Below are 10,000 nucleotides of genomic sequence, written 5' to 3'. Positions count from 1 at the left end.
AGGGGGAGAGGAAGGGAAGGAGGGGGAGAGGGAGGGAGGGAGGGAGGGAGTTAGAGGGAAGGGGGAGAAGTAGAGAGAGAGAGGAGAGGGGGAAGGAGGAAAGAGAAGAGACGTAGAAACATTTGGAGGAGAATGAGAGAGAAATTTGACAGCAACATTACTTTCTTTTTCTGGTAATTCATTGAATAAAAGGTCATTATTCATTAATTTAGAAAGGATGGCGTTACTGATGAATAGTATAAATCTCTGTGCCAAAAGAGCAAAACGTCTTGCGAGTCATAGTAACAGAAACATTTCTATATTGTGCAAGAATAAAAAAAATATATTGAACGTCTATTCTGAATTGGACTTTTGCAACCTGCTTCATCTTTGTTTTGACATTTGTTTAAGGTATGAATAAATCAATTGAAGAAGATTAGATTAATGTATTAACATCTTTATCTTCATTGGAGTCATGTAATGAAAATATAACTTTATATCATATATTTTTCATCTACATATTTTTGGGTTTTATTTTCTCTTTCTTTTGTGTTTTGTCTGTGTCGTATTCTTGCAAAATCCAAAAGGTCGAATTCCAACATTTCTTATACTTTAAATTAATAGGATTTTTCTCCCCTTTCTTCCCGCATCTCAACAGGTGTACCACGTGTGTAACGACGACAGGTACGGCCCACAGGGAGCTCAGTTCCTCTGCACTAACGGCACGATCTTCAACCAGGAGACCTTCAGCTGTGACTGGTGGTACAACGTGGACTGCGACAAAGCTACTTATTTCTACGAGTATGTCCTCTTTTGAGTACCGTTTTCTTTGAATGTCGGTCGTTTTCTGTGAAGACATTCGTGATTTTTGTCATAATTTTGTGTAGGGAAAACTGAGATAAAGTTGATTAGCCCTTTTTTTTTTAATTATCCGCGTGTGTTTAGGAACTAATTTGTATTTTAGATTTTTATATTTGTATTTCATCTCTGAATTTCCACACGCTTACGATAATATTTACGTAATACGTATATAATTTTGGACAATGAATGCGGATGGTAATAGACCATACTGAAAGTCGTATGATAAATCCCCAAATGCATAAATAACATTCGCTTCCTCTTCCTCCAGGCTGAACACCGACCCCGAGCACAACCCTTACTACCAAAAGCCCTACGAGGGACCCCTTCACATTCCCTCCTACGAACCGGCCGCCCACAAGCCCGAGCCCCACCACCCACCCAAGCCCTCTTACGTCGCCCCTGCCAAGCCATCCTACCAAGCCCCTGCACCCAAGCCCACCTACCACGCCCCTGCACCCAAGCCCACCTACCACGCCCCTGCACCCAAGCCCACCTACCACGCCCCTGCACCCAAGCCCAGCTACCACGCCCCCTCCCCAAGGCCCTCGTACCACGCCCCCAAGCCTAGACCTACTTATCACGCCCCTTCTCCTAAACCCACCTACCACGCGCCCTCACCTAGACCCACCTACCACGCGCCCTCACCTAAACCCACCTACCATGCCCCTGCCCCCACCTACAACAAACCCTCACCCCCACGCCCCTCATACCACCGCCCAGCGCCCTCATACGGTCGAGAGGACCCTGATCCTTATGATGCCGCAACTGATTTCGAATGGGGTTCCAGAACATAGATTAATAAATATAGAAATATGATAAAGGAATAATGAGAACTTACACTAAAAAAAGAAAATGGAAAGAGGAGAGTGAATAAGATGCGAATGTGAATGTAAAGTTTCTGAATAATTTTGATAGCCTGGTATTTTTTAAGTGTATCAACTGGTATTGAACTGGTCAGTTGATAAAGATTTTATTTATTTATGATATATAGTTCTATACTTTTAAATATATATATCTTATGACTAAACTGTGTTTATCTATCCAAACTATTTGTAATAGACATATAACATGTATATGACGTATATGATGCATATGTTCATAAAGCAATTTTGTAAAGTGACACAAAAACACATTTTACACCAAAGCTCCTTTCCAAGAATGTACATTTCCATTAATATTACAGAAATAAGCAAAAAACATAGTATAATGAATAGTGAATAATGTTTTGTTTTGTTTTTTTGAAAATGAGACTACTCTCATATTTAACTGGTCAAACTTTATGACCTGAGTAATGGCTGGAACTTAAAAAATAGTAAAATACTTTAGAGGTATATTTTTTTAGTTCATCACCTGCATAGAAATTCATGCTATTTTCAATCATATACTGATATACAACGATGGGGAAAATATTCACTATAAAAGTATGTTGTCTTTAGACTCTTGCTAGGACTGCAATGTTCATGTGGAGATAGGATCTGTCTCATTTTTCATAAATCTTTACAATACATACAAAACACACATTTAGGCATTTCTTGCTCTTGGAAAAATGCAAAAAAAAAAGGGAAAAAAAAACAAGAGGAAGGATAAATTTCATGTTTTTCTCATGCCCTTTTTGTGTTTCCAAAATGCATTATATAAATACACATTATTACAATCAAGAAAATTAAGACTGATTTTATGACAGTTTATCCTGAAATGTTATGTACCTTCTTCAGTGGAGTTAACCCCAGCCCAAGAAATTTCTTAAGAGGCTTCTCAAAATTAGGAAAGCTCATGGCTTATGATTGTAAAAAGAGCATATATCTCACAACTAAATTTTGCTTTATTACTCTGTATGAAGGGAGAGGTGCCAATTAAAATATGTAATGGTGTATTTTCAGAGAAGTAAAGCATAAGAGGAAGTCTGACTTCTGTGAATAAATAGTTCTATAAAGATTAAAAATTCCAAATAATGGAGTAGAGTAGATGAAACCTGAATAAAAATATATTTATCAGAATCTAAAAATAGATAAAGTGGAAATAGAAGTAAAGTTCACACACAATAAGTTAGGAGATTATTCGATTATCATGAAATCAAATCAAAATTCATGAACTTAACCTTTAAAATTTCTAGTAATTTCAAGCAAAGATGAATAACATACTACACTGTACCCAAGAGATAAGGAGGGTTGTTATATAATATTTAACCTCGACACAATATGCAGATCCATTTTCAAGTTCCTTTATAAAACAGATGCCGTATTTTGCTTAAGTAATGTACATATGCATTATTACAGCAAGACTGTCACAGAACTATAATTTCTTTATTCTAATATTCTATTTTCACACTGAAAGAATAAGGCAACACGAATTAGAATGAACACACCAGTGAGTACTAATCATGGAAGCCTAATGAAAATGACTGGATTCTGTGATTTATTACATGTTATGCAATTACTAACATTGCAATTGTTGACTGCTACTGTTGATTGACATATCTATGGAAGCCTTGGAAAGTAAAATAACTATCATTTAATCAAGCACTGAAATATATTACTGTGTTTATGCTACTTTCATATAATAATTGTCCCATTTATGAACAATAGAGCAAGAGGACTTTTGAATTCTTTCACCCACCAATGAAGACCCAAAATAAAATGTGATCTTGAGCGTATTATTAACATTAATGGCTATAGTTTTTTATTACTATTGTGCTAAGGGTTACCTTAAATTCTTGGCATATTTTGGATTTTGCCTCACATTTTTAACTTTGCTAAACAAGACAGTAAGTGTTTAGAACCAGAAAACTTTCATACATATCAAAATTAATAATTCATTTGAGATCAAATATAATCTAACATTTGCATTCCTTTAGTGAGATGCAGTAGTTTTATCTGATCAAAGAATAAACTAAACAACAAGCAAATGATTACCCTTTATTCATTTGTCACTGAAATAACTGGTTATTACAGATTATATGGGATGTTGTATACAAACTGCGGAGCTCTTGAGCCCCAAATTAACATTAATGGCATTTGTTTTTTATTATTGTACCAAGTTGTGAACAATAAGGGTTACCTTAGATTCTTGGCATATTTTGGAATTTTTACATTCCTGAGTTTGCTAAACAAAATCCAGAAAACACTTTCATACATATCAAAATTAATAATTCATTTGAAACAAATATAATCTGACATTTGCACTCCTTTTACAGAGATGCAGTATTTTATCAGGTCAAAGGACAAGCTGTAAACAACAAACAAATTGTTCCCCTTTATTCACTGGTCATTGAATCACTGGTTATTACAGATTACAAGGGAATGTTGTATATAAGATATTTCTGTTCATTCTTCTGTAATAACAGATAAAGCTTTCAAACATTTAAAGTGTCTAACACAGAAATGGTTACAACTGCTGAAAAAAAACACTATTTCTGATACCCACTCACACACCACAAAGACTGCAAGAAAAAATACCAGATCCTAAAAGAACTTTTCTTAAAAAAATAGATAACAAAGACAAGAAAACACGAAAGCAAATGTAAAATTTATACAAGGCTAAATAAACAAAACATACAAGAACACCAAAAGCTAATGAATGTGGCAACTTCAAACACCAAAAGACATTACATAAGGTAATCTCAGTATGAAAGAAAAAAAAAAAAATTAAAAGAAAAAAAAACTGGTTTCTTGTCGACCTGATGCCTCACAACTGAGATTTCATCGCCTAAACTTGCCACTACCTCCAGTCTTAGATTTCTTTGCCGCTCCAGGTTTTTCATTTGACTGAAAAAAAGAATGGTCACGGTTTAGAAAAAGGCAAGAAAAATGATAATGTCCTTGGAAATATCAAATAAAGGGTTCTTCCTCTGAAGAATAAGAGAATGTAGGATAATAGGAGACAAAAAAGAATGATTAAGGGTGATAAGGACAACTAGGATAAAATAAAGGGAAATTTAAAAAACTCAGAAATGTACAACAAAAAATACAAATATAATAACAAGGAAAGCCTACATAAAAATCAAGAAAACAATTAAACCATGAACATTAAGAAACAACCCGCACACAACAATCACCTTGCGCTTATTATTCGAGCTGGTTGGAGATGGTAGGACCTTGAAGAAGGAGTCAAGCCGTCCCTGTGTTGTGGTGTTGCGAGCTTTGGTCAGCTTCTTGCACCCATTGCGTATTCTGTCCTCAGCAAAGCCCTTCTCTTCGCACATGTACTTTATCAGCTCCTCTACATTTGGTTCGTTCCACTTGAGCTGCGTTGAAAGAGAATAATTATTCCGTGATTGAAAAAATGTAATGAAAGAGCAAGTGCTGTTTAAGCGACTTTCAAACTGAATTGAAAAAAGCCATCTTCACTCAGAACCATATTCAGCAGCAACATACAAATATTTTGTATATTAAAAGCAAGACAAAAAGTTTCAGGTTGATGGAAAAAATCAGAACTGAGAAAGAACGCATTTTAAAATTAAAGATAAAGACTGATGAGATACTATAATTCAACCATTCTATGCTCTTGGGCTGATTATATAACATATACATATACATATATATAAATGCATACTATACAAATGCATACATATACATATATTTCAGACACGTCTCCATCCATTACAATACTTACATCCACTTCCTCTGCAGCTTTCACCTCAGGCTCAAGGAACAGCCTCCTGGCCTCAGTAAATGGCCAATCCTCAGGCGCTGGGTATTTCTTTTTGTCAAGCTGGGTGACGATTTTTTCAATTGACTTGTGGGTTCTGATGAGTTCAATGGCACGCTTGGGCCCAATGCCCTTAATGCTGTCACAGTAATCACAGCCCAGGAGGATGCACATATCAATGAACTGCAATAAGATATTTATATGGTATGAAATTTAATATCTTGAAATGAAAGTTGGTACACTCATCTTCTTTACTCATTATTCTTCATCTGGGGATTTCAGGACAAAATTAAGTATAAGAAATAGGAATCTATGAGGGTTAAGGTCTTAACCTTGAACCAAATGCCCTTTACAGAAAATACATAATATAAACACTACATAATATAAACATCCAATCCTCAGAGAAAGTTTTAGCTGGTCCTCACCTCATCATGAGAGAGTTCCAGCTCCTCCAAGACCTTTGGCAAATGGAACTCCTTGATGGGCATCTTTCGCGCCTCACTGAAGGTCATATGTCGCAACAACACCGGTGTGCCAAAGGTCAGGGCATCCATATCCTCAGTTGCCACACCATATACCTGTTAAGTCAGACATTCTGTTGTGAAAAGAAAAAAGAAAAGAAAAGAAAAGAAAAGAAAAGAAAAGAAAAGAAAAGAAAAGAAAAGAAAAGAAAAGAAAAGAAAAGAAAAGAAAAGAAAAGAAAAGAAAAGAAAAGAAAAGAAAAGAAAAGAAAAGAAAAGAAAAGAAAAGAAAAGAAAAGAAAAGAAAAGAAAAAGAAAAGAAAAGAAAAGAAAAGAAAAGAAAGAAAAGAAAAGAAAAGAAAAGAAAAGAAAAGAAAAGAAAAGAAAAGAAAAGAAAAGAAAAGAAAAGAAAATACCGAGGCAGCTTCTAAACTATTTGGTCATTTACATTTCCTTGCAAAATCTTTTCTTTACTGTTGCTCTTTGCATATCAGTGACAAAATATAAATATAATACCATGAGCCAACAGGTGTTGAACAGAACACACAACTGAATACCATCCTCCCTAAATTTATCAATTTTTTACCTGTTATTGGGTGAAGCTAATTTTAGTTCCTACCCTTACGTGGTTCAATCAAATTATTTTACATCAAATGCAACTTTGATATTATATAAGCACTGTCAGGCTGCCTGCCACATAAAGAAAAAAAAAAAAAAAAATCAGACTTCATATAAAAAATAGTATGAATGTGAACAAATATCCAAAAGAAACTCGGTTCTTGACTTCTAAAATCAATCTCTCACTCTCACTTTCTCAAAACCAAGTCACATCGATCCCTGTTCTTTCACTACAAGCATTTCCCTTACCTTTCCTGCTTTGGCAAGGGCAGCACACTGAGCCTCAGCCTCACAAGGAGCATCCACATATGGAATACCCATAAATTTGAGCAGTTTCTTGACATCTTCATTGTGTTGCTTTGTTACCTTCACCAAGCGACGGCTGAACTTGTCAATTTCTTCAACATTACCTGAAAGAGTCATGTGTAACAGTGAGATTTGATTTGATTTGATAACATTTATTTACAGAACAGTGTACATGCCCTGCAAAAAGCCAGGGTAAGATACCAAAGCATCTATCCAAACTGGCTGTGCGTCTATTTTTGTAGAGGGCCATCAGTCAAACATTAGTGTTACATAGATGCCTGAAGGGCTGTGCTATTATCATTGTATTAAAATATCATCTGGCTGGTAAAAAAAACGTTTATATCACTAATCATGTCAAAGACAAGACCAGTGTCTATAATAAAGTTAATATAATCAACAAGTGCTAATCTGTGAACAGTACTACTTGATCGATAGGATGCAGTCTTTATGCAACAGAGTAAGTAATGAGTGAGATTATGCGACTTGGGTGCCTATTTCATATCACCAGTTTGCAGTGGTGATATGAAATAGGTTTTGCATCAAAAACTGCATCCTGTACATATTGCATAGTGTACTGATATCCTATGCGTAGCCTAGTTAATGTAACCTGTTGTCTCCTAGACAGTCCGTGATAGACTTTATAGGGTTTGTCTAAATTTGATGTCCCAGCAATACTCTCGTAATGCCAGATAGTACCATGTCCGTCTTTTTTCATCTTTTCAGTGGTCCATACCTGACCCTCATAATCTCTAAGACAGTTGATAACTCGTTTTTTCATGTGATTGAGAGATAGCGGTATTACATAATATTGATCTTCATGGGAAAGTGCTAACCTGGCTAATTGATCAACCCTGTCACATAGTGATATTCCTATATGAGAGGGTATCCAGTAGAGCAACACTTGAGTACCCCGTTCTGATAGTTTGGAAATTTGGTGAAGGATATTCCTAGTTATCATGTTTTCTGGATTAATAAAGGTAATATAGAAAAATCACAGACAAGAATGTACGAGTCCAGCAACCATGGATACAATACTGTCAACCTCAGCTGATTAGTGGGTGTTAGTAAGATGAAGAAGACCAAATCCTTGCAATTACAGCCCAGCATACGCCTAAAAAACAGACCTTAACCCAATGCCAACGGGCATGATGTACATGTACATGCTATGCCTACTGTGAGTTACTGGTTTGATTGTTTTTACACATAGATGGCTACACTTGTACTAAGTCACCAGTGAGCCAATTACGAGTACTGCCTGTCTCGCCCACAAATATAGAAAATGAGCACAGCATTTTCTCCATTTTTTATTCATTTTCCCCAGCAGCATTGGGAACCCCTAAATAATTCTTCAAATTCCAAGTTAGCCCTATATAGAGTATATATAATGCAATGTATATTCTATCTTGTACTGACTGACACATAAGAGTATGTTAGTGCATGGAAAACCTTTGTGACGTGCTCTTGAGTATGAATTATGAAATCAAAATCACTGATTTTGTAATAGCACATAATTCTTTTTCAGTTTCTTGCAAAACTCCTATTGATGGTAACCCCATGTAGATTATACAGTAGAAGAATCCCATCAAGACATCAAGAAAAAAGAGGTCAGGACAAGAGAAAGTATTAGTAAAACAAACATAAGGATAAGCAAGACAAAAATAAGAGAAGAAAAACCGCCTGCCTTCGCCCTCCTACCTGCTTCCTCCGCTTTCTCCAGCTGTTTCTGAGCTTCTTCCCTCCGCTCTGCTCGCTTGGCCAGCTCCCCTCCCTTCATGGTAGGGGGTTTGCCGTCAAATACATACACCGGCTTAATGCCATTGTCAACCATACGGATTGTGCGGTAGAAGAATCCCATCAAGTGACTGAAATAACAGAGGAGATGAGTCCTAAATTGATACAATCTTTGGTCAATGATGTTCTAATTCTATTAAGATACATTTGGTTTGAATATAAAACTAAATTTATGAATGTTCTGCTCATAGAATGCCTGACCTGTACTGTGATCAATTAATTTCACTGATATTTCTGAATAACTATGTACACCCAAACTCAAAAAAACAATGGAACAATACAATTATATGCATGAGAAATTCAGAATATTTCTAGGGATACAGACCTAGTCACAACCCCCTACAACTACAGTACATTTACAATGTTTTTTTTTAAGAAGCCCTTATGATCAGCCCTTTTTTATCCTATCCAACAACAACAACAACAAAAAAAAAAAGAATCTGACTCATACCTGGTAGTCTCCCCATCAGCTGATGTGAGCTGGTTACCCTCCTGTCGTACAGCCACCAAGAATTGGTACAGACTCATGGAGGCATCCACAGCCACCTTACGGCCTGGAATTGTAGGTACCCATTATCAAATTGCTAATAAGAAAATTTAATGTATTAAAGATAAGATAATACATGCATAAAAAACATAACAAAACATACAATAATGGATATATCGTTAAAACAATCAGATTACAATCTAAACTTTCTTAGAAATAGATTGTGGAAATAACTGAATTTTTTGCCAGCTTGGAAAGTCTGTGGCAATAAAAGTACATATACATCATAACTTCATAACAGCTTATAGACCATATCAATTTGTCAAAATGAATTCTATATTAGGAAAAGCAAGTTTAATCCTCTCTTGCAGTCTTTTATTCTCATCTTTTTAAAAAGATATATTCTTGAGTCTATAACCACATTCAACAGAGACAAGTTGTATGCAAAGCTGATGTCAGAATAACTTGGTACATAAAATATATGCTGAAAAGAAGAGCTTGTAGACCCCACTGATGATTTACTTTTAAACAAGGAACCAGCCCATATTGTCTTGCATGAACATAAGTGGTTAAGGCTTAGATTACTTTAGCCTAATAGCTTCTAGGTTCATTTTTGAAAAAAATCTGTGGACTATAATGAAAGAGACCTTCATAAAAATCTGTTTTGTTTTTTTAGCTGGTGAGTGTTGCTTACTCGTCCAGTTAAGTGCTAGCAGAATGTTTTTTCCATAATTTGTGCTGTTGTAACCATAGACTAGATGGTAATTGCAAACTGTTATTAGCATTTGTTAGTTTTATTTTACATGTAAGGCATTTTTGCATTTTCAGTAATAATTTAACACATAAAAAA

At 35.5% G+C, this 10,000-nt stretch overlaps 2 protein-coding genes across 2 annotated transcripts in view; one reads left to right on the top strand and one right to left on the bottom strand.

Annotated features, from left to right (window-relative positions):
- Positions 1 to 1,867, top strand: part of LOC125035610 (proline-rich extensin-like protein EPR1) — a 35,271-nt gene extending 33,404 nt beyond the window's left edge. Inside the window, exons 4-5 of the mRNA XM_047627939.1 lie at positions 638 to 780; positions 1,109 to 1,867. Coding sequence (XP_047483895.1) covers positions 638 to 780; positions 1,109 to 1,634 — 669 coding nt within the window. The 3' untranslated portion in view covers positions 1,635 to 1,867. The remainder of the gene's footprint in view (positions 1 to 637; positions 781 to 1,108) is intronic.
- Positions 1,868 to 4,079: 2,212 nt separating this feature from the next.
- LOC125032182 (flap endonuclease 1-like) overlaps positions 4,080 to 10,000 on the bottom strand; it is a 7,690-nt gene continuing 1,769 nt past the window's right edge. The window contains exons 2-8 of the mRNA XM_047623267.1: positions 9,115 to 9,217; positions 8,568 to 8,734; positions 6,816 to 6,976; positions 5,913 to 6,065; positions 5,452 to 5,670; positions 4,895 to 5,083; positions 4,080 to 4,604 (exon numbers count right to left, since the gene is read on the bottom strand). Of these exons, the coding sequence (XP_047479223.1) occupies positions 4,539 to 4,604; positions 4,895 to 5,083; positions 5,452 to 5,670; positions 5,913 to 6,065; positions 6,816 to 6,976; positions 8,568 to 8,734; positions 9,115 to 9,217 (1,058 nt within the window). The 3' untranslated portion in view covers positions 4,080 to 4,538. The remainder of the gene's footprint in view (positions 4,605 to 4,894; positions 5,084 to 5,451; positions 5,671 to 5,912; positions 6,066 to 6,815; positions 6,977 to 8,567; positions 8,735 to 9,114; positions 9,218 to 10,000) is intronic.

This window comes from Penaeus chinensis, chromosome 2, assembly GCF_019202785.1.
Source record: "Penaeus chinensis breed Huanghai No. 1 chromosome 2, ASM1920278v2, whole genome shotgun sequence".
NCBI lineage: Eukaryota > Metazoa > Arthropoda > Malacostraca > Decapoda > Penaeidae > Penaeus > Penaeus chinensis.
This window is presented reverse-complemented; position numbering and strand designations above follow the sequence as displayed.